Source organism: Balaenoptera musculus, chromosome 7, assembly GCF_009873245.2.
Source record: "Balaenoptera musculus isolate JJ_BM4_2016_0621 chromosome 7, mBalMus1.pri.v3, whole genome shotgun sequence".
Taxonomy (NCBI): domain Eukaryota; kingdom Metazoa; phylum Chordata; class Mammalia; order Artiodactyla; family Balaenopteridae; genus Balaenoptera; species Balaenoptera musculus.
In genome coordinates, this window is record NC_045791.1 from 75,642,009 (window position 1) to 75,667,669 (window position 25,661).

At 35.9% G+C, this 25,661-nt stretch overlaps 1 protein-coding gene across 4 annotated transcripts in view; it reads right to left on the minus strand.

Annotated features, from left to right (window-relative positions):
• BOLL (boule homolog, RNA binding protein) overlaps positions 1–19,143 on the minus strand; it is a 59,348-nt gene extending 40,205 nt beyond the window's left edge. For 2 of the 4 annotated variants that reach the window (XM_036858144.1, XM_036858142.1), the window contains exons 1-6: positions 19,012–19,143; positions 15,176–15,319; positions 12,550–12,641; positions 10,435–10,489; positions 9,117–9,192; positions 5,477–5,604 (exon numbers count right to left, since the gene is read on the minus strand). In XM_036858144.1, the coding sequence (XP_036714039.1) occupies positions 5,477–5,604; positions 9,117–9,192; positions 10,435–10,489; positions 12,550–12,641; positions 15,176–15,319; positions 19,012–19,032 (516 nt within the window). In that variant the 5' untranslated portion in view covers positions 19,033–19,143. The remainder of the gene's footprint in view (positions 1–5,476; positions 5,605–9,116; positions 9,193–10,434; positions 10,490–12,549; positions 12,642–15,175; positions 15,320–19,011) is intronic. The other 2 variants (XM_036858143.1, XM_036858145.1) reach the window with 2 other exon arrangements.
• Positions 19,144–25,661: the final 6,518 nt, after the last annotated feature.

The following is a 25,661-nucleotide window of genomic DNA, read 5'->3' on the forward strand; positions in this document are numbered from 1 at the left end:
TACAGGTGATTTATTACGTCTTAAAAAAGTACATGTAACACTTGATTATTCAAATAGAGTAAGCCCCAAAATAGGTGACTTATTTATTTATCTATTATTATTTAAAAAATTTATTTATTTTTGGCTGCGTTGGGTCTTCGTTGTTGCATGTGGGCTTTCTCTAGTTGTGGTGAGCAGGGGCTACTCTTCGCTGTGGTGAGCAGGCTTCTCATTACAGTGGCTTCTCTTTGTTGCGGAGCATGGGCTCTAGGCACGTGGGCTTCAGTAGCTGTGGCACGTGAGTTCAGTAGTTGTGGCTTGCGGGCTCTACAGCGCAGGGTCAGTAGTTGTGGCGCATGGGCTTAGATGTTCCGCGGCATGTGAGATCTTCCCGGACCAGGGCTTGAACCCCTGTCCCCTGCATTGGCAGGTGGATTCTTAACCACTGTGCCACCAGGGAAGTCCCAAAATAGGTTATTTAAAATCAGATCATTAAAAAAACAAGCAAATCGTATTACAAAATAGGTAAAATAGGCTTTAATGATAGCAATTAAAATTCAGTTTCTAACATGGGATCTAATTTGCATTGTTTTGTTTTAATGTTCATCCCTCCCCCCCAAAACTGAAGAAAAGTATCATAGTTTTGCATAATTTTCAGACTATCATGTGCTAATAAAATTGTACCACAGATTAACATTAGAAAATAATAATGTAATTTATTATATTGAGATTAAAGGAGGAAAAAATGATAATCTAAGCAGATAACAGAAATTGCATTGTTAAAATTCAATACCCTTTCATAATAAAAACTCTTAGTAAACAGAATAAAAAGTAACTTCCTTAATTGACTTTGGGCAATAATTCTCAACCAGGTGCGACTTTGCCCCCCCTAGGAAACATTTGGTAATATTTTGGTTTTCATAAATGTAGGGAGGCTAGGATACTGCTAAAAATCCTGCAATGTACAGGACAGTCTCCCACAAAAAAGAATCAGTCATCTGGCCCAAAATGTCAATAGTGCTGAGGTGGAGAAACCTTGGTTAAGGTTAAGAGTATCTTAACATATATATGTAGGTTTTGGAAGATACTCATATAAAGCTTAATGGTGAGTTACTGAACTTATTTCTTTTTTTAAGAACAAGTGTCATATAAATACTGTAGCAGAGACATTGCCAGTCAATATAACTTGATGAGAAAAAATGAGAAACAGAAGAGCAGAAAGAAACAGAAGTATACTGAGTCCTAAATGATTGCCTATATGAGAGTTTGGCAGGGTTACTGATAAAATATCAACATTTACAAATCAAAAGCATTACTACACACCAGTCACAATCTATTAGAAAGTGTGATTAAAAAAATAACACCATTCATAAAAGCAACAAGAACTACAGAGTACCTAAGAATAAATCAAACAAAAGATATGCCAAACTTTTTTTTACAGAGGAAGAAAACTTTATTGATGGATGGAAACTCTAAATGATGTTTATGAATGGGAAAATTCAGTATTATGCCTAAATGTCCCAAGTTAATCTATATATTTAATGCAATGCTAATAAAAACTAAGGCTTTTCACAGAGCTGAACAAGCTGAATTATGAAATTTATATTTATAAAAGCAAAGACTTAAGGATAGATGAGGGACTCTTAAAGAAAAGAGTAAGATTATGGCCCTATCAGATTTTAAGACTTATTATAAAGCAACAGGAATTAAAACAGAATTGGGCAGGGCAAACAAATACACCAATGGAACATAATAGAGAGCCCAGAAAGAGACTCCACACACAGAAACTCAGCGTTTGACAAAGGATTCATTTCAAAACAGTGGAAAAGGATGGATTAGTCAATATGTAAACTGCAGATTTAAGATCTAGATGTGAAAAACAGCAACAGCATAGTATTTAAAAAAATAAAAACACTAAAAGCTGAAACCATAAAACATTAATACATCTATCAACATTAAAACAAAAAACTTGTGTATGACAAAAAATACCATAAAGTTAATGGACAAGACACAAACTAAAAGATATTTACAATCCATAGAACTCATATAATGAACTCAAGAAAAAGACAAACAATCCCAACAGAAAAAATGGGTAAAAGAAATGAAGAGGCAGCTCATAGAAGAAACTGAAATGGCAAATAAATATATGAAAATATGTTTAATCTTACCACTGACTAGGCAAGTGAAAGGTAAAACAAGATACCATTTCATAATAATATTGGCAAAAATACAAAAATCTAGTAAATTAAAGGACTGGCAGATTATGGAGAAACTGAAGCTCTCATAAACTGTTATCCAACCTTTATACTGGAACACTTTAGAAAGATATTTGGGAACAGTTAGTCAAAGATGTGTATAGTCTATAAATGTGAAATTCTACTTCTACACATATGTCATAGCCTAGACCAATGTTGGAGAACACAAAAATCTTCCAGTGGTGCATGAGCATGAATAGGTTTAAGAGTATTAATTTTCAGATATTTCATATGGTCTCCTTTCTGATTTGATCTGTCTGTGAATGTATCTGTGTACAATGGATTCTTCTTTTCAAAACTCCCCTTTTACAATACTTTTCCCCTTCACTATGAAAGGCACACTCTCACTCATTCTGGATCTTGCTATAATGCTTTGTTCTGGAATGTAAACATTAACAGAGCGTCAAACAAACAGACAATTCAAGAAGGCAATGCCCTTGAAAAACAGGAGAGAGCAAAGCAGAAAGAGTTTGTATAAGAAATATTAAGGGGGAGATGGTACCTTATTTCATATCCAGGGAACAAAATAAATTACAAGATGGTCACAGGGATACATATTAATTCATTTATTTGAACTTAAAAATAGAGTCAGAATTTTCTAATAGAAAGTAAGTTTTATTTGATTGGCTAATTTTATTTGGTTGACTAGTTTTGTTAACTGAATTATAGAGCAGGCATTTTCCATTCTTTTTTTCTTTTTTTTATTGCGAGATATTTGACATATGACATTATGCTAGTTTCAGGTGCATAATATAATGATTATATATATATAAAAAGAATGAAATGATAACCACAGTGAGTCTAGTTAACATCCATCACTACATGTAGGACATTTTCCAGTCTTAAATGAAATCTATAGCTACAGACTTTTATAAAATATATATCTAAAGCAAACCTACAATATATAATATGTCTAAACTATTTAAAATTATGGTAAATTTCAGATTTCAACTTAAAAATGAGAGTATTCATAATTTTTCAAAAAAATTTTAGATATATAAGCAAAAAACTTTGAAGATCACTGTCCTAGACAAACTCTCACACAATACATACAAAATCTAGATGTTCAATGTAGTCTGCTTAAAAAAATTTTATACTCTATTATTTATTTACTGTTATGCAACTTGCAACTTTTCTAAATAGGGTAATGTATTATAACAAATAATTGTATTTATTGTATTTATATATTCAATATATTATAATCATAAACAATATATTAATTATATTTATAGAATTATATTCATACATATATATATTTCACTCTCAGACCTACTAAATGTAGATCTGTAGGGGTTGGTTCTGCCCATTTTTAAAAATTTTTGAATTTTATTTTATTTATTTTTTTATACAACAGGTTCTTATTAGTCATCAATTTTATACACATCAGTGTATACATGTCAATCCCAATCGCCCAATTCAGCACACCACCATCCCCACCCCCCCGTGGCTTTCCCCCCTTGGTGTCCGTACGTTTGTTCTCTACATCTGTGTCTCTATTTCTGCCCTGCAAACCAGTTCATCTGTACCATTTTTCTAGGTTCCACATACATGCGTTAATATACAATATTTGTTTTTCTCTTTCTGACTTACTTCACTTTGTATGACAGTCTCTAGATCCATCCACGTCTCAACAAATGACTCAATTTCGTTCCTTTTTATGGCTGAGTAATATTCCATTGTATATATGTACCACTTCTTCTTTATCCATTCATCTGTTGATGGGCATTTAGGTTGCTTCCATGACCTGGCTATTGTAAATAGTGCTGCAAGGAACATTGGGGTGCATGTGTCTTTTTGAATTATGGTTTTCTCCGGGTATATGCCCAGTAGTGGGATTGCTGGATCATATGGTAATTTTATTTTTAGTTTTTTAAGGAACCTCCATACTGTTCTCCATAGTGGCTGTATCAATTTACATTCCCACCAACAGTGCAAGAGGGTACCCTTTTCTCCACACCCTCTCCAGCATTTGTTGTTTGTAGATTTTCTGATGATGCCCATTCTAACTGGTGTGAGGTGATACCTCATTGTAGTTTTGATTTGCACTTCTCTAATAATTAGTGATGTTGAGCAGCTTTTCATCTGCTTCTTGGCCATCTGTACGTCTTTTTTGGAGAAATGTCTATTTAGGTCTTCTGCTCATTTTTGTTCAGAAAAAAAACAAACAAAACTCCACACGTGATTCTCTGAACTTGTGGAATATGACCATAGAACATACCCCAAGAAAGCTCCAAACGGATTAAAGAGTTAAGTATAAAGTGAAATGAAATCATGGAATAACTAGCAGAAAATAAATCTGAGTAGTTATCAGATCTCTAGTGGGGCAAAATTTTAAGTGATGAAGTAAAATGAAAAAATCAATTGATTCAGTTATAAAACTTTTAAACTCAGAAAGAATGAAAAAGATTAAATACTGTATAAAATTTATATATAAAATGATGAAGTTTTGATTCTACATTAAGTCATGCAAATTGATTAGAATAAAAAATAGGACCTCGATGGTTAAATTTTAAAAAATCATAAGCAATTTACAAAGAGTACATGCAATTTCAAAACCGCATTGAAAATACTTCATCTTACTAAATTTTTTTATTGACGTATAGTTGATTTACAATGTTGTGTTAGTTTCAGGTGTACAGCAAAGTGATTCAGTTATGCATATATATATATAACTGTTTTTTCTGAATCTTGTCCCTTATAGGTTATTACAAAATATTGAGTATAGTTTCCTCAATGTAGTCTTGCTTGTAGAAAAAACTTATAATGTCCATCAATAGGGGAATATACACTCATACAATGGAATATTATAAAAAATTTAAATAAATGAACTAGATATGCTAGGATCAACATGGTTTAATCTCAAAAACATAATGATGACTAGGAAAACAGCTTATTTATATAGTGTTTAAAAACTGCCTAAAGCAATACTATGTATCTGTTGTTTAAGGATATCTACATTTGTAGTAAAAACATGTAAAATGGACAGAAAAGATACTCTGGTTAACCTCTAAGGAGGAAAAGAGGGTAAGATAATTGGGGCAAGGAGACTTTACTTGAATTTGTTATATTTTATTCCCCCTATTAAAAGAACTTAAGTAAATATGGTAAAATGTTAACCTCTATTAAATTTGAGTGGTAGCTACATGGCTGTTATTATTTGTAATTGTCTGTGGTTGAAATATTTCAGAAATAAAAAATTTAATAGTAATAGATGGAAACCCTACTAAAACGAAATTACTTACAGGCCAAGGTGGGGGGACAGAAGCTACCTCTGGAGTATGAAAATAAGCAACACCATTATGATAAGTGTAAGGATATCCAGTTGAAGTTGTTAGATACATTGTTCCAGCTGCTGGCATTATACTGGAACCTAAAACAAAGTGTAAATAGTAATAATTGAAATGTTCAGTTTAACATTTAAAAATGTAATTTCTGAACAATGGAAAATGTTTATCTTAACACATATATATAGCTACAGTAAAAATTGAATGTTATAAGTTCTTTAAAAAATTCTGTATGTTAAAGTATCTTTGAAATATATATTTTCAAACTCACTACCTTAGAGCTTTTGTTAGCTTAAGGTAAATGAAAGAAAAAGAAACAAGTTTGATAAGGAATACTAAAAATTCACCAATTCAGATTTTAATACTAGTATAATGAAACACAAAACTTAACAATTGAGATTATTATCAGCAAAGTCATTATTTTTACAAATATAAATTACATATAATTTAGAGTTTCCTGAAGACTATAGACACTGTAGTGAAGTTCCTAAGATCTTAGTAAGACTGTCTATTTGTAAAAGGCCAAAGAAGATGGAGGCAGTGAAATTAGACAAAATTCTACTTTCCTCAAGACACTTGTTCCACCTTACAAATTCTTTGGATCTACTATCAGCAAGCACTCACTCATGCTATGACTATATTTTATTCTCTAGTCTCCCTTTGCTACAACTGCTGCTATTACAAACATGACCACAGACCTTTATGTTGCTAATTTTGGGTCCTCATCTCTTTTCCCAGGTGAAAGTTATATATACCCCTCCCCCCAAAATTAAAAAAAAATTCTTTTTTGTCAGGAGACTTTAAAAATTTTATATGCCAAGTTAGATTTAAGTACTTGACCAACAGGTTATGTAAATTACTGAACTGGCAATCCTCCTTCCACTATACTAGTGCTTCTCAAAATTTAAAATTCATTATAATAACCTAGACAGCTTATTAAAATACAAATTCCAGGTCTTTCAAGAGATTTTGATTCAGGAGGCCTGGGATAGGGCCTGAGGAACTGCATTTTGACAGATTCCAAGTGAACTGTTGGTGGCTGCAAAGCACACTGTAAGCAGCACTGGCCTGCCACTCTAAATAGCACTACTGCTTCTCAGCTTTTATATTTTCACCACATTTCATCTAGTATTGTTATAGCATATTTTAGTGGTTCTTAATCCAATGCTTTTGAGAATCTGATGAAAGCCACAGACCCTTTTCTCAAAAATACATATATTCAAACAAAATTTTGCACACAATTCAGAAGGTCCATGGATTTCCCTCCAAAGATCATCAAGGAACCACAGGTTTATCTGTTAAATAAATAAATTTTGAGTGATTACTATTACAAGGCATTAAACTAGGCCCTAGTGATAGAGCCAAAAAGAAAAAGAAAAAAATTGGGCATGCCATGGCCTCTATCTTTATAGAAGTTAGGTTCTGGTAAGGAAGATAGTCATTAGCTAATTACACAATTAATTAAATACAATTTTGATAAAGACATGAAGAGGTAGTATAGGGTACAATGGTGAACATTTCAAATATATATATGTATATATGTAGCATCTGTGAGGAAATGACATTTGTTTTGGGCTGAGCTTTAAAGAATGAATGGGATGGCAAAGATCATTCTAGGTTAAGAAAATAGTATATCAGGAATATGGTTATGTTCTGAAACTGAGGGAAGGCTAGATGGCTAAAGCGTGGAAAGAAAAGAGAAGAACAGCTCGAAATAAGCAGAGAATAACATGATAAGATGTGCACGTCTGAAAGATCACTCTGGCTGCCTTGTGTGTGACAGGTTGGAAGGCAGCATGACTGGATTCAGAGAGACAAGTTAGGAGGCTTTCTAGAAATTAAGGCAAGCAAAGTGGGTAGCTGGGTCTAGAATATTGGTAATGGAGATGGAAAAGAAGTGATAGATTTGAAAAAAAATGAGATAAGAATCCCTTATATTTTGTAAATAAATCTTTAATACTTATTCTTTCTTTGTAGAAAAGTAAAAAGAGCTTTGGAGTCAAACTGTCCTGGATTTGAAGGCTAATGCTACCATGTGGTTAAGTTATTTAACCCCATACTTCTCAAATTTGGGCCTAGCATGGTTACGTCACGAAATATGAAAAGGCACAGGCTGAACACGGTGATCTTCTTACAGAATCAGTCTTATTCAAACAATTATTTTTAGGAAACATTTTAATAAACAATACAGTGTTATAGAACAGAATCCAAAGTGTGCATGAAGTTTTACATAAACCATGAGACTTTAAAGAAAATTAAAGAATTTAAAGAAAATTTATAATTCTGGTATGGTGCCATTGGGTTAAGACCCACAGCATGCCCAGATTAACTCTCCTCTACATTTAAGATTATTTCAGCAGAAATGTTTCTAAAACAATGACTTTACCTTTCTAAGCTGAATTTTCTATTTACAAAAATAGAACTAATAATACCTCACAGATTGCTGTAAAGATTAAATGAAATAAATGAAAACCCATAACATTGACCCTTGCGCTGAATAGTTCTTAAATAACTATTCATCTGTTTGAAAGCATTCAGCATAGTGCTGATTTATGTTCTATTTTTAGCAACTTGTGGGTCATAATATGAACATTACTAGTTATTCCTACTGATGGTGATAATGGGCTAAAGAACTGTTATTACATGTTATAGCTTAACTCTTGCAACGAACAATAGTAGTCTGAAAATATTCAGCATTCTGCCATATTTACTGCATTCCATTTTGGAGTATCAACTTACTAAGGACACTTCAGTTATCTTCTAAATTAACAAATACTAAGTCAAAATTAAACTTGATATCTGTTAACTTCTAAGTCAAGAACAGAACAGTCCAAATGAGCACAATCTATTAATTTGTTAACAGATGTACAATATCCACCTAATGTTTTAAACATCCCAGCAGACACTAGGACACAGCTAAGGAAGAATAAAAAATTGAGTTACAAATTTTATGCAAAGTTTCTCCTTCTAGCCAAAGATTCTGTTAGAGATTTTAATAAATATTATAGGTAAAATTTAACTGTAAAGATGTCTAACTTGATAAATGGGAAGAGTGAGGAAAAAAAGAGTAGAGTCGAAAGCATTACCAAAATTTGAGGAAGGCATCTAACTTAGCCAATTCCTAAAGCTTTAGGGATTGTTTCCTCTGTTAATTATGATACATGTGGTTGGGTTACAGTACGTACCATACACCCAGAGTTTCTGATATTTGTTCTATATTTTCACTTTCTGTAATTTTACTCTAATTTTAAGTTACTTTGTTAATTAGAAAATTTTCTAAATAGTAATTAACTACTTTTAATTTCTTTTGTAATTTTAAACTATATTTTTATCATAAAAGATTTTTCCTTTAAAGATGTAACTATATGGAATATAGTTAAACATCATTATTTATATAAATTTTGCCTAGCCCCCCCACCCTGAAAACTAATATATTTTAATTTGTGGTAAGAAATATTCATTTGACCACCAACTTCACTAAATTTACTTTATTAAATGAAAGAAAGCTGATATTTTAATGAAGTTCTATTAAAAGTCTAATATTACAAAAACGAACCATGCAAAAATATTGAAAAATACATTAGTTCTCAATACATACGAGGGATCCCTACTTGTTGTTTTCTTATTGCTGGACCAATGTTCAGTTTCTTATCCTTGTAATTAAGTTTTTCAGCCTAAAATAAGAAAAAATAAATTATTTTATTATCATTCTTTGAAAGTGGCAAGGCATAGTGGAAAGGGCAAAGTCTTTGGATTTAAATAGATCTGGGTGTGAATCTTGGTTCCAATGCTCTGACCCTAATTCCTCATCTGGCGATTTACTAGTTATTAGTGTATGTGAGCAGAGAAGTGAAAAATCTGAGTCACCTTACACACATGGTCCCAGCTAAGGTCAAACAGGGTGAGACTGTTTTCTTTTTCCATCTTTTATACTGTAAACAATTGTCCTTTTCATGTTCTATTTAGTGTCATGTTTTTCACATTTTTGTGCCTTATGTTGGTATTTTTGCTATTTAAAATGGCCCTCAAGTGTAGTGCTGAAGTGCTTGCTAGTGTTCCTAAGTGCAAAAAGACTGTCATGTGCCGTAATGGAGAAAATATGTGCTAGCTGGGTTTAATTCAGGCATGAGTTATAGTGCTGTTGGCCACGAGTTCAGTGTTAATCAATCAAAAATATAAATTAAATATAATATCTTTAAACAGAAGCACACATAAGACAAAGTTACGTATTGATTGGCTGATGAAAATATTGTGCGCAGAAGCTTGTGGGAACCTAGCCCTGTATTCTTCTAGGTGCAGCACTTCAATATTTGCTAATTCAGTGTTCGTGGTGATTTTATAGAACACACCACTACAAATAATGAGAATCGACTGCATATGACTTAAATACAATTTAAATAAAATTTTTTCCTAAAATATTTAAATGTTACACTTGCCAAATTTGAAGTTATTATATTACTTAACTGCAGGCTATAGACTTTTTCTATGAATGCTCTTAGTTTTTATAAAGTTTTTCAGAGGAGGGAAATAATCTCAGATAACCTCACTCTAGGAATCTACATTTGTAGTATTTTTTAGGAATTCAAAGTGCTATTAACACTTCAGGAAAGATACATCCTTAAATTCTTAGTTTAAGCAAATAAAGTGAAAAATTGTAACTTCACAACCATACTTACATAATTATTTGGAATTTGTTTTTCTGCAGATAAAGTTTCTCTTTAATCTTTTTTCTTTAATTCATTTTTTTGGAGACCAATGTCAATCTTAAGATGCAAAGAAGATAAAATTTTTTTTTTTTTTTTTTTAGCAATCAATCATTGTACTGGAACCCCACTATTATTAAATTAATACCTTAAAGAATTAGTTTCAAAGAAAGAAGTTCTAAAAATTAAGTTAAATACACCAAAATATCTTACCTCTTGTAAAATTTTTTGTGCATCTTCTTGTGTTTCAAAAGTGACAAAGCCATACCTAAATAAATGCATTAATTATTATCTCAGAACATTACGTTGGAATTATATTAAGATTAAAATTTTTTTTTTTTTTTTTTAAAGAATGGGCCATTGCGGGGTACTTCCCTGGCAGTCCAGCGGTTAAGACTCTGCACTCCCAGTGCAGGGGGCATGGGTTCGATCCCTGGTCGGGGAACATCCCACATGCCTCAAGGCGCAGCCAAAAAAAGAAAAAAAACAAAAAAGAAAGAATGGGCCATGGTAGGAGTGAACATTTTTCCTTGGTGCACCAGTATGCAAAACTTAGGAGAATCATTCACAGCTTAACACTTTCACCTCCTCTTAAAGGGAGGGGCCTAAAAGAAAAAAAAAAACCCCAGGGGATCTTGAAACAGTTTCAGACCTGAGCTGTAAGTAAGGCAGGAAAGCATGAGAGATTTGTATTCTGGTTTACAAATTGGGATGCAATAAATTTCAGTCCAGAGCAGTAATCTCCTTTTAAAATGATAGAAGTTTGGTTTAAATAGAAATCAAAGTAGAAAAAAACCTTTAAAAATTTAAAAGTTTCAACATAATAAAATTTTTTATGTTGGTAAATGAGTATACAAACATATTATTTACTATTATCAGCGTATATAAACTGATAATGCAACTATTAGTATATTTCCCAAATAAAATCAATTAAAAATACGTAAAACCCAGACTTTATATCTGCTTTTTCATATATACTTGTTACCTTCAGAGTATAAATCATATGATCAAGACACAAATACACAATGTATGCCATGTCCAAAAAGCCAAAATAGGTAGAAAAAAAGGAATGAAAGAAATAAAAAGTATATCCCCCCAAAATGTAATCTCTATTTGGATAACTTAAGGAAACTCTTCTGAGTAGTGCTAAACTACTATTTTCCTCAATTCATAATTACTATTATGTATTGTGTAATTAGTAAACATTTACTGTTTTCTTCAATTCATAATTACTGTATTATATATGAATTTTCTTTTTCAACAAAGGAATTTTTTGTTTTCTATTTGCCCAAACATTAAACAATGGCTAAAGAAATATTTTTACGCTAGTATTAGTTTTTTTTTTTGGTAGAACACATATACCACCCAGTGGAAAAAAGCATAAAATACAGTCTACATTTCTATGTGTGTTTTTCAATGATTAAAAAATGTATATTACAAATTCTATTAAGCCAAATAAAAGAAGTACAATCTCACTTCATCCTAATATTGATTGTCAGTCTCAGGAAATATCTCATTTGTTTAAAAATAACCTTTGCAGGATCTCATCTCTTCCAAAGTGTCCACCTGTCATACTTACATGTAGTTTCCCACTAATATAATTTTCCTTCCACCTTACTGGTCCCTTCTTTTATGCCTCTAAGTATGTATATATTGCCTTTTTTCAAGAAAACAAACATAATCCTTCATCGATTTCTTTAACTTTGCAGTCAAACTTCTTAAGCGAGTACCCTATGCAAACTACCTTTTTCTTCTCTGGTATTTGGCTTTTGAATATACCAATCCACTGAAACAGCTCTAAGGGCACTAGACAGTTCTAGACAAATCCTACTGCTTTTTTCCCTTAATTTTCATTCTCCTTGATTTGGCAATTAAAAATCATTCTCATTAAGAGTTATATTTCTCAGATTAGTCCCCTAATTAGGTCTTTGAGGCACAACCTATGGACATTCTTTTGTGTCAGCCTTTTTCAAGTAAAGTTCTCTCTAGTCTAAAGCAGGTATACAACTCCAAAAATATCAGATTCCGTTAGCTTCTGGTTCCTTGGCTACTGGACAACAGCTACTCGACATTAAGTGCTTATTACCTAACAATGAATGGTCCCTCAGCCTTTGTAAGAATAACTTTCCAACAAGTTAAGGAATATTATAGTGTCACCATTCTTCCAAAATACACAAACACACACAGTGAAATCAAAGGGTAGGAGGAAAGAAGAAGGCATGAAACTCTCTTTTAAAAAATGGAACCAAAGTAAGTTAGTATACAAAACCTAGTAATCCAATAAAAATACAATTGTCAATTCTATGTACTATCTATAGTGATACTAACCCTTTGGACACTCCAGCTCTGTCATTTACAATCTTCACTTCTTTTACAGACCCATACTGGGAAAAAAATTTTCTTAAATCATTTTCATGTGTCTAATGGTATAAAAAGAAAACACACAAAAACCATTTTAATTGATAAAAGATGAAACAACTCCTATGCTTGGTTTGGAGACACAAAAGGTAACATAAATAACAATATGGATATAAGAATGCCTCTCATCATAAAAACAGTGCATGAAACCACTAGGTTATTAAATCAATATGAAAACTTTGCTTTATGCAGAGCTGTTAATACTATGTTGTTAAAATATTATACCACAATAAAATATTTTAAGCTGAATTTTTAAAAAACTACAAAGAAGGCTCACTATTTAAAGGAATTCTTGTTCTCTAGTTAGCTAGTTTTTAATAAAATTGTACTAGGCATGGCTATAACTATACTAAGGGCATACTACTATTGGTTCTTGTGGTTCAGAGAGGCCCACAGTCATAGCAGTGGAACTAGGTTATGCTGGCCTATACCAGTCACTCTATTTTAATCAGCAGAGTCCCCAGGAAAAGTAAGGTCTTAGGAAGGAAATATATTTCCAAAAGTACCTGAACTCAATTTGTGATAACAACAGAGGGGCTACAAGATTTAAAGTTTTTAAATGCTTTATCTGTACTCAATATACATGTCAGCTAAATACAGACATTATGATGATATGCAAAAAAAATTGAGTCATAATTAGATTATCATGTACAAGATGTCTACAAAGATGGTTTGGCATATCTGGTTTTAATTGAAATAGTCTCATAATAGACCCTTATCACCTTTCTCTAGAGCATTCACACTAAATTCATTGCAATTTCATTTTCTGGTTCAGCTATAAGTGTTTGCCCCCAAGAGGAACTTTAAATATCCATAGAAAAAATTTTTCTTTATATATCTAGGAAAAGACATGCCTAACACCAGAGCAATATTTCTTGAGTTCCACTGCTACCTCACTACTTACTGGTTTTTAGTTGGTAACCTAAAGCCTGCTAAACTGGATGATGACAAATACTGAGTTAATCTGAGAATAACTGACTGCCTCATTTCAATAAACACAAAATGGAATCAACGTCAGAATAAGGTTTCTGTTAGAGACTTGAAAACAAATTAATTCAAACTATTCTCTGATAGAAAAATCACTAGCTCAATTTTGCAGCTCCATTTCTTTGCTGAAAAGTAAGGAGATTAAAAGTCAAGATGATTAAATATTAAAAGGGATGGGCTGTAGGGTTCTAAAAAGAAGAATTTTAAAAAGTTTGAGACTGCTTGCTACTATGGTAAACTATTTCCTTGCTGGAAATTACCTATGGTTTTGCGAAAGGTATAAGTATGGGGGAGAGAACCCTAGCAGTTATGTTAAAGCTATGACTGTACTGTAATAATGGCCCCCAAAGTTCATATTGTAGCTGATTGGCTTCAATAAAAACCTACACTAACCTAGCCATATAAATTATTACATTTATTGATTATTTATTTAAAAATATACTAAGCTAATATAATATAAATTCTGAACAAGAATATTCAACTTGAATATTTATGGTCAGCTATTAATATTTTCTACAGAAACAGAAAATTTTTTTAAAAATAAGCATTTCATAAGAAATTATTTTCCTTATTTTTAGTGAACCAATCACATACTTGCTTAAGACTCACAGTTTTGACAAATACATTAAGTGTAACATTTATCTTGAGCAGGAAAAAAGTAATTCCATACAAATTGTGAGAGATTGAACATTGGAAAATAGCGAGTATTAAATGTCAAATATCATATCCTAATTGCACAAGTTTTTTTTTTTTTATTAAGACAACTCTCCCTGAAATTTCCAGTATGTAATATGGAAGCTTGGAAATCCTTCGATATATCCACTTGGAAGTAAGAGTGCTCCTAAATTATCTATGCTTGCCTTTCCTGTAGGTGTTTAACTACCACCTCCCACATGGGGGTGCTGCAAAACATCTCACAAAACTATGCCTCTCTGAAAGAGTGAAATGGCTGATCACATTATTTAAACATATCACTGTTAAAATGCTTTATTCTAAGACACAGGCCTTTTTTAGTGATCAAATTCTAAATTAGGTGATAGAAAGCAACCTGCAAAAGACAGAAGTTTAGGAAGTTACTCAGGAGCCTAAGATCAAAGTTGGGATAAAGAAACAGGATTTCATAAAAATGCTGTGTTTTTGTTTTCTTTTTCCTTAATTGAGTCTTCTTTTGAAAATTATAATCACTCATTATTTGGGCTATTAGAGTAAAAAAGTATAATTAGTGTGATATGGTGAAATAAAGCATGTGGAGATATGAGTCAGAAAAATAGAATTCTAGTTTTCACTTTGTCACTAAGTAGCTAGGAGCCTATAGATATGTCAGTGAGCCTCAATTTCCTTGTATGTGAAATTGGACAATTACATATACTCTATTTAACCTACATTGTTGTTGAAAAGATTCTTTATATTAAGACAATTTGAAACCTACTAATCATTATGCAAATAGCAAATATGTTATTATTTTTAAAGTTGCAGGAAGAAACAATTTCTGAGAAATAAAACACTTCTAATACAAAGAATACACTACGTTGCATGCATAATTAGGTACCTTAAAGTCGATTCCTCCTACAAAGATGCGATTAGGGATCACTGTTCCATATCTTGGGGCACTTGTTGGGTTATTCAAAGGCACAGGTGACACAGGATTAGGGGATGGAGATAATGAATCTGTTTGCGTCTGATTTGATGTTTGCTGTAAAATAAAATTCTTTTAAACTCTTAGTACTGGGTATAAGTTTTGATGCAGGATGAAAGCATATATCCTTCAAAAAGATAAGTCATTGACACAATGTAGTATTTCAGACTTTAATTTTATGCTAATATTATGAAGATTATAATTAGAGCTAATAACTTTTGGGGGCAACAAAAATATAAGAAATGTAGAATTCATTCCTCTACAGAGACGATCTTAAATCTTAAATATATTATTTAAACATACATATGTTAGTTATTATTAACTGTACTATTTAAATATTATAAGCATTAAGGAAGAATATTAAACTCAAAAAGAAGTTTGAAAAAGAGAAGAGTAACCCTGGACAGCTAGGAGCTGGCCTGGCACAACCTACTAGGCCCTGGTGTTGTTAGGAGTTGGCCGGGAACTCACAGCTAGGCTGTGGTGTTCTCTTGTTAACAGAACACCAACATCGGGCAAGGCTCCTCTGTGACTGTGATGGATGAAGATAAAAACAAGACCACTCCATAATCATATCTGTACATTGACAAAAACAAAAGCATTGCCCAAACCACAAGAATGACCAAACGTCCTTCTATCCTGCCTGATAAGACCGCTCCTTCTTTATCAATCACAGCTTTAGCTTCAATCTATTTTTCTTGTCTCCTAGGTAAGAATTAACAGACCCAGTCATAGAATTACTCCTACTTCCTGACAACACGTATTTCAGAGTAAAGCCTTCTTCATTAAACCCTCTCTAAAAAGTGCTTAATGTAAGCTTAAATCCTATAATAAGTTCTTCTAACACCTTCCTGCTGAGAGGCCGCATGGTGTATGTTCTTCCTTGTTGTTAATTCAGAAGATCCAACTTTAATAAACTGCAGGTGTATTTGTGGTGGTCTTTGGCTAAAGGGCATTGACAAGTAAACAGACTCTGACACAAGTTCACAGTTTTTCAACTCTAAAGTCAAATTTTTAAAATGCACTTGGCAATTGGAAAAGTGGACCGATTTTGTAAAAAAAAAAAAAAAAAAAAATTGTATACCTATAACTCACAGGCATAAATTTTCATACTAAAGTTTTTTATACTAATTTTTTCTTTATGCTAAAGAATTGAGCTCATATTCATATGTTCACAATTCTAAGTCAGGGGACCTAATTTAGATTTTAATAAATATATATTAACATATACGCCTTTGCACAATGGCAAGATAGTAGACTCTTAAGGTACATCTGAAAAAAAAAACAAGGCTTGAGAATAGAATTTTAAAGAGAAGCCAATTTAAGAACTTGCTAATTATTCTCCTTCTGGGAACATGAAACAGACTTTTGAGACCCTAAATGAGTGCTTCAAAAAGCTTGGAGTTAATGATTTAAATTCTCTGAGAAACAAATTCATGAAAATGAATTTCCAACTTAGATAATGGAGTTGTCCTTTTTCACATTTGCTCTCCTTTCACTTCATTGGCCAATAAAACCATAATCCCTAAATTAATGTCTGCAAGATGTACAGAGAAATGACTAGGCCAGTAGTGACTATGGGGCTATAGGCTGGACCTTGTGGGCTCTATTCTCCATCTAGTCTTAAGGGGGAAAAACACTCCCTAGTAAGGGAGTTCATAAAAACATCTCTTAAACCACAGAGTCATCATATTTAATAATAGCTATGTTGTAGTTGCCAATTAAAAAAACTGGGAATCCTAACAGCATCCTCCCTGGGCATTTGGACGTTATTTGTAACTTCAGTCACTTTACTTGTAAGACATAGTGCCCAGACTGGATGATTCTGGGATGCTTAGTTTTACTTTTCAACTGTGGACTTGTATTGCTAGAGATAACAGAACAGCTCTGGTAGATACAATCTTTTCTCTCTGCCGGGTTACAGAATGTAGTCATTACCTATTTGCAAAGTTAAAAAAAAAAAATCAATCGTCATGAAATTCTCTTCTTAAAAACAAAATGAATTCAATGGATGAACTCTTTTGTTCCAAATTTGTTTAAATAAAAGTCAACTCCATTAGTTTTCATTAAGAGAGGAATGACGTGAATGGAAGAGAACAGAGTGCTTTATTTCCAATCTTGAGAAATCAGTTAAATGATAGCAAGGAAGGAAAAACACGAACTTTTTACATACCACTCACTTCATTCTTCATTTTCTAAGACTCCTATTGTGGGTGCCAACTGTTTTATTTTTCTCCTTACCACTTACCAACATGTAATACCATGTAATTTATTATGTTTGTTGTCTGTCTCTTTCCACTATAATGTAACGTTCAAGAAAGAGGGTTTTGCCTGTTTTGTTCACCGCAGCATCTAAAGTAGGGACCCTATATAGCACGTGTTCAATAAATATTTGTTGAACGAATGAATAAATGAGTAATTTCTTCCTGCTCACGATATGCCAACCCTTAGGTTGTGGGTGGGCTGAAGACTACAACATGAATAGCCTAGAAAATATTTTAATCTTGGTAGTAACAAGGCTCAGGTAGAGGCGATCTTTAAGTTCCTCAGAGAAGGTTAGCGATTCACTGAGTTAACTAAGAAAGCCTCAAATTCTGCTGGCAATAATTTTTCAAATGAATGAAAAGCACTTAGACTGGTGCTGTTTTGGGGTTAGCAGTAAGGGTCCTTAGTAAAACTTCTAGTACTAGTTTATTTAAAATTTCCTCCAAAGTAATGTGCCCCCACTGCCTCCTCCCCTCTAAAATTAACCTCGAAATCTATCATCTACTTCGCCAACAAAGACAACAGGAAAAGGGCGGGCTAACCGTCGCAGTGACGGCCTCCGTGCTCCTTCCCCTCCGAAGCCAGCAAGCTGAGGCGCTGGGGGAAATGGCTGAGGCGACAACTTCCTTGGGTTCTCTCGGGTCATCGTGAACTTGATCACTGCCTCGAGGATCCACTCCCTCCCCACCAAACTGCGGGAGGGAAAAGAAGGCTAGCCAGCGAGAAATTTTGCCCTGCAAACCCGCCAGCAGCAGTGGCGGGAACCCTCAACGGCACCGACTCCGACGCCGGCCTAGTGTGCAGCCTGCCAGGTGAGCCTCGCGTGGCACTCGCTGATTGGCTGCCGGCGGGCGCCGGGCGGGGCGCGGCGGCACGTTGCCGCAGGTCCTCGGGCCTAAGCGGTCTCCCGCCCCTCCCCCTCCCGGCCCTGTCTGGCTTGGGCTCGCACCTGGTGCTAGAGGTTACGGTCCGACCTGGGCACAGGTCCCCGCTACCCAGCCCCGCCCCAGCCCCCGGCCAGGTCTCTTGGGCCTTCTGGTCCCCGCTGACCAGTCGAGGAGAGGAGGCTTCAGCCGCCGGGGCAACGCCTCAGGGGGGCGGCTAGGCGGAGTCCGGTGGGAGTGAGCGTCAAAGACGCAGCTAGCCTAATTTCGGCGGGAAAGCTGTTTCTCTAGCGTGGACCCGGCCTGGTGCACAGGGCCCAGCCACCCACCGCCTCCTGGTCGCTGCCGAAGTCTCCCATCCCGTCTACACCCCGTCCAGGCCCGGTGGCCGCACCTTCCCGACCCTACGACACAACCCGACGGGGCCTGCAGCCGGGCCGCTCTTCGCGGCAGTCGATGGGGCTCCCTGACCACGTTACTTCCCGACAAAATCGCAGGCACTAGACTCGCCCTTCTAGCCCCTCACAGACGGAGTCCACATTGCTCCTTCTTCCCACTACCCCGGGGCCCAGGACCCTGGGCCTTGACCGCCGTACTCACCGCCCCGGACTCGGTCTCCATCTTCCTCTCTGTTCTTCAAAAGCCAGGGAGAAAGGAACAGAAACCTAAAGTTTGAAAGCACCGTCACACCCAGGAAGCAATACCACGTTTCCCGACGGAGACTCTCTCCCCCTGGCGGCGACGGCGTTGGTGGCAGCTGCAGGGCCGCAGACTCGGACCCGGGGCCTGAACCTGCCACCCGGGGGGCGGGGGGTGGGGAGGGGCTGACGGCGTCGCTTAGGTCGGGGGACGGCGGTGCGGGCGGGCGCCGCAAGCCGGGGAGGGGCGCGGGCGGGCGGGTTTCGGCGGTGGCCCGTGGTCGCCGAGCTGGGCCGTCTCAGGGGCAGAGCGTACAGCAGGTCGGGGCGGGCGTGGGGTGTGCGGAGCGAGGGCTCCCTTCTGGAGCCACTCGCGCCTGTTTTCGGACGGCTGGGGAGGAGAGAGCGAACGGTTATGCAGAGTTCCATGCACCGCACGCCTTTCACGCCTTTCCTTCTCCTCCCCTTTGGAGAAAAGTTGGCCTCTGGGACTCGTGGGTTTCGAGAGGTGGAGGTGACCTCAGGCTTTACTAAGGTGCAAGAAGCCTGTTGAGGGGCGACTTCGGAAGGCTGGTGCGGGGCGAGGAGGCCAGTTTGCAGAGTCAAAGTCTGACCCCCGGGGGCCTGACGCGCCAATCTCGGGGGCTCCGGAGAAGCCGCGGACGCCGCGCCGCACCTGTTGTCGCCGTCACTCATCCCAGCCGAGCGGGCGGGGCGGCGCGGGAGGCTTGTCCGGGGCCCGCCGCGCCGCGCCGCGCCGCGCCGCGCCGTCCGGGCTCCGGCGCCCGCCCCACGCCCGCGCCCGCCCCAGGCCCGCTTCCGCAGAGCACCGCCCGGCCGCCGCACAGCCTGGGGAGCCGGCCCGCGACAGAGCCATCCGCGCGCCCGAGGGGTGAAGACTGTGCCACTTGGCTGGAGTGGCTCTAGCCGCCTTGGGATCTCCTTTGGAAGAAGACTGCTTCGTAAAATATATTGCCAGAAGGTAGCTGCGATTTATGTACATGTCTCGCCGATATCACATATTTTATGTATATAAAATATATAACCAAGTTCTAAATAATTACAACTAGTTTAACTTCTGTAATAATGATGATGATTATGGCTGCCATTTATCAAGGCCTTACTTTGGTGCCAGGTACAGTGCTTTACAATCAGTATCATTTAATCATTTCATTTTTACAGCAACCCTTCAAATAGACACTCCTTATCTTCATATTACAGGTGAGCAAATGGAGATTTGGAGGTTAAGTAATTTGGTCAAGGTCTAAAGCTATAGATGTAACCCTGGTGTCTCTCTGACAGCAGGTCGTGATCTTAACCATTTTGACATATATTTTAAAAGAATTAACAGCAACGACTGTTAAAAGTTACATCAGTAATAACTTTCGTACTCTATTATAAAAGTTTGGTTTTTTTTTTTTACTTTCAAGATAAATAGTTAAAAATTATTATGTATTTAATTTTTAATCTGTTCAAACATTAGCTCTTCATATTATTTACCACAAATAAAATGGGAAACGTAATTATTTTCACTGAATACAGTTCAGCTAAAGCATCCTAAAAGTCATTATACATTTGTGCATACAATTTAAGCTCAATTTCTCAGGTTTTAGTTTCTTTGGAAACAGAGACCACAAACCTATTAAAACTAAAACTCATATTCCAGAGCAGAATAATTTTGCTGTTCAATACCATTAGAACCGATTTTCTTTGGGCATTTTTTTCCAGTAGTAATGATGGGTTTAAGTAGATATTACTGACATCTCTTTTGTCCAAGTCTTTTTTGATTAAAAGCACTTATTTTTCAACACTGTATTCATCATACTAGGTGTTCAGTCTGTGACACACAAGTTAATCAACACAATTTAGGGAACACTGACTGTATTTCAAGACCTGTGTTGGGTGCTAGGGGGCTATACTGTATTTGCAGTATGGTAATTCTCTGTTCTGCTTCTAAGTCTTTTAATCCTTAAAGCAAAACGTTTTTTTATTTTAAAACTTGCATAAAACATGTAAAATTATACAATTCAACTTAGTACACATTTATAGAGTTCCTATTATGTTCAGTACATAATACTATATGCATTGAGAGATAAGAAGATGAACAAGATCAAACCTCTGTCCTTGACGTGTTTTTAATCTAGAAACAGAGAAAAGACTAATTACTCAAAATAATTACATCTAAATTGCTTAAAATAAATAGGATACATACAAAATAGGGTAAGTGGTCCGTGAACTATGATCAAAGGCGTGTGGGAGTACAGAGAACAGCATTGTGGAGCACAGTGTCCAGGGCTGGGTAAGGACACCATCAAAGCTGAAATGCTGGTGTGAGTGGGAAGGTGAGAAAAGAAATTGACCCCCCTCTGTCATGTACCCAGCACTGGGCAAAGCACATTCTTTTTTTTTTTTGAATTTTTGAATTTTATTTTATTTTATTTTATACAGCAGCCTCTTATTAGTCATCAGTTTTATACACATCAGTGTATACATGTCAATCCCAGTTTCCAATTCATCACCCCCCCCCCACCCCCGCTGCTTTACCCCCTTGGTGTCCATACGTTTGTTCTCTACATCTGTGTCTCAATTTCTGCCCTGTAAACCAGTTCATCTGTACCATTTTTCTAGGTTCCACATATATGCGTTAATATACGATATTTGTTTTTCTCTTTCTGATTTACTTCACTCTGTAGGACAGTCTCTAGATCCATCCACGTCTCAACAAATGACCCAAATTCGTTCCTTTTTATGGCTGAGTAATATTCCATTGTATATATGTACCACTTCTTCTTTATCCATTCGTCTGTCAATGGGCATTTAGGTTGCTTCCATGACCTGGCTATTGAAAATAGTGCTGCAAGGAACATTGGGGTGCATGTGTCTTTCTGAATTATGGTTTTCTCTGGGTATATACCCAGTAGTGGGATTGCTGGGTCATATGGTAATTCTATTTTTAGTTTTTTAAGGAACCTCCATACTGTTCTCCATAGTGGCTGTATCAATTTACATTCCCACCAACAGTGCAAGAGGGTACCCTTTTCTCCACACCCTCTCCAGCATTTGTTGTTTGTAGATTTTCTGATGGCGCCCATTCTAAATGGTGTGAGGTGGTACCTCATTGTAGTTTTGATTTTGATTTCTCTAATAATTAGTGATGTTGAGCATCTTTTCATGTGCTTCTTGGCCATCTGTATGTCTACTTTGGAGAAATGTCTATTTAGGTCTTTGGCCCATTTTTGGATTGGGTTGTTTGTATTTTTAATATTGAGCTGCATGAGCTGTTTATATATTTTGGAGATTAATCCTTTGTCCGTTGATTTGTTTGCAAATATTTTCTCCCATTCTGAGGGTTGTCTTTTCGTCTTGTTTATGGTTTCCTTTGCTGTGCAAAAGCTTTGAAGTTTCATTAGGTCCCATTTGTTTATTGTTGTGTTTATTTCCATTACTCTAGGAGGTGGATCAAAAAAGATCTTGCTGTGATTTATGTCAAAGAGTGTTCTTCCTATGTTTTCCTCCAAGAGTTTTATAGTGTCCGGTCTTACATTTAGGTCTCTAATCCATTTTGAGTTTATTTTTGTGTATGGTGTTAGGGAGTGTTCTAATTTCATTCTTTTACCAGTAGCTGTCCAGTTTTCCCAGCACCACTTATTGAAGAGACTGTCTTTTCTCCATTGTATGTCCTTGCCTCCTTTGTCATAGATTAGTTGACCATAGGTGCGTGGGTTTATCTCTGGGCTTTCTATCTTATTCCATTGATCTATGTTTCTGTTTTTGTGCCGGTACCATACTGTCTTGATTACTGTACTGTACTTTGTACAAAGCTATTGTAGCTTTGTACTATAGTCTGAAGTCCAGGAGCCTGATTTCTCCAGGTCCGTTTTTGTTTCTCAAGATTGCTTTGGCTATTCGGGGTCTTTTGTGTTTCCATACAAATTGTGAAATTTTTTGTTCTAGTTCTGAGAACAATGCCATTGGTGGTTTGATAGGGATTGCATTGAATTTGTAGATTGCTTTGGGTAGTATAGCCATTTTCACAATGCTGATTCTTCCAATGCAAGAACATGGTATAGCTCTTCATCTGTCTGTATCATCTTTAATTTCTTTCATCAGTGTCTTACAGTTTTCTGCATACAGGTCTTTTGTCTCCTTAGTTAGGTTTATTCCTAGGTATTTAATTCTTTATGTTGCAGTGGTATATGGGAGTGTTTCCATAATTTCTCTTTCAGATTTTTCATCATTAGTGTATAGGAATGCAAGAGATTTCTGTGCATTAATTTTGTATCCTGCTGCTTTACCAAATTCATTGATTAGCTCTAGTAGTTTTCTGGTAGCATCTTTAGGATTCTGTATGTATAGTATCATGTCATCTGCAAACAGTGACAGTTTTACTTCTTATTTTCCAATTTGTATTTCTTTTATTTCTTATACTTCTCTGATTGCCATGGCTAGAACTTCCAAAACAATGTTGAATAATAGTGGTGAGTGGGCAACCTTGTCTTGTTCCTGATCTTAGTGGAAATGGTGTCAGTTTTTCACCATCGAGGACAATGTTGGCTGTGGGTTTGTCATATATGACCTTTACTATGTTGAGATAAGTTCCCTCTTTGCCTACTTTCTGGAGGGTTTTTATCATAAATGGGTGTTGAATTTTGTCGAAAGCATTTTCTGCATCTATTGAGATGATTATATGGATTTTCTTCTTCAGTTTGTCAGTATGGTGTATCACATTGATTGATTTGCATATATTGAAGAATCCTTGCATTCCTGGGATAAACCCCACTTGATCATGGTGTATGATCCTTTTAATGTGCTGTTGGATTCTGTTTGCTAGTATTTTGTTGAGGATTTTTGCATCTATGTTCATCAGTGATATTGGTCTGTAGTTTTCTTTCTTTGTGACATCTTTATCTGCTTGTGGTATCAGGGTGATGGTGGCCTCTTAGAATGAGTTTGGGAGTGTTCCTCCCTCTGCTATATTTTGGAAGAGTTTGAGGAGGATAGGTGTTAGCTCTTCTCTAAATGTTTGATAGAATTCACCTGTGAAGCCATCTGGTCCTGGACTTTTGTTTGTTGGAAGATTTTTAATCACAGTCTCAATTTCAGTGCTTGTGATTGGTCTGTTTATATTTTCTATTTCTTCCTGTTTCAATCTCGGAAGGTTGTGCCTTTCTAAGAATTTGTCCATTTCTTCCAGGTTGTCCATTTTATTAGCATATAGTTGCTTGTAGTAATCTCTCATGATCCTTTGTATTTCTGCAGTGTCAGTTGTTACTTCTCCTTTTTCATTTCTAATTCTATTGATTTGAGTCTTCTCCCTTTTTTTCTTGATGAGTCTGGCTAATGGTTTATCAATTTTGTTTATCTTCTCAAAGAACCAGCTTTTAGTTTTATTGATCTTTGCTACTGTTTCCTTCATTTCTTTTTCATTGATTTCTGATGTGATCTTTATGATTTCTTTCCTCCTGCTAACTTTGGGGTTTTTTTGTTCTTCTTTCTCTAATTGCTTTAGGTGTAAGGTTAGGTTGTTTATTTGACATGTTTCTTGTTTCTTAAAGTTAGGATTGTATTGCTGTAAACTTCCCTCTTAGAACTGCTTTTGCTGTATCCCATAGGTTTGGGGTCATCGTGTTTTCATTGTCATTTGTTTCTAGGGTTCTTTTTTGATTTCCTCTTCGATTTCTTAAGTGATCTCTTGGTTATTATGTAGTGTATTGTTTAGCATCCATGTGCTTGTATTTTTAACAGATTTTTTTCCTGTAATTGATATCTAGTCTCATAGCGTTGTGGTCGGAAGAGATACTTGATACAATTTCAATTTTCTTAATTTTACCAAGGCTTGATTTGTGACCCAAGATATGATCTATCCTGGAGAATGTTCCATGAGCACTTGAGAAGAAAGTGTATTCTGTTATTTTTGGATGGAATGTTCTATAAATATCAATTAGGTCCGTCTTGTTTAATGTATCATTTAAAGCTTGTGTTTCCTTATTTATTTTCATTTTGGATGACCTTTCCATTGGTGAAAGTGGGGTGTTAAAGTCCCCTACTATGATTGTGTTACCATCGATTTCCCCTTTTATGGCTGTTAGTATTTGCCTTATGTATTGAGGTGCTCCTATGTTGGATGCATAAATAGTTACAATTGTTATATCTTCTTCTTGGATTGATCCCTTGATCATTATGTAGTGTCCTTCTTTGTCTCTTGTAATAGTCTTTGTTTTAAAGTCTATATTGTCTGATATGAGAATTGCTACTCCAGCTTTCTTCTGATTTCCATTTGCATGGAATATCTTTTTCCATCCCCTCACTTTCAGTCTGTAAGTGTCCCTATGTTTGAAGTGGGTCTCTTGTAGACAGCATATATATGGGTCTTGTGTTTATATTCATTCATCCAGTCTATGTCTTTTGGTTGGAGCATTTAATCCATTTACATTTAAGGTAATTATCGATATGTATGTTCCTATTACCATTTACTTAATTGTTTGGGGTTACTTATTGTAGGTCTTTTCCTTCTGTTGTGTTTCCTGCCTGGAGAAGGTCCTTTAGCATTTGTTGTACAGCTGGTTTGGTGGTGCTGAGTTCTCTTGGCTGTTGCTTGTCTGTAAAGGTTTT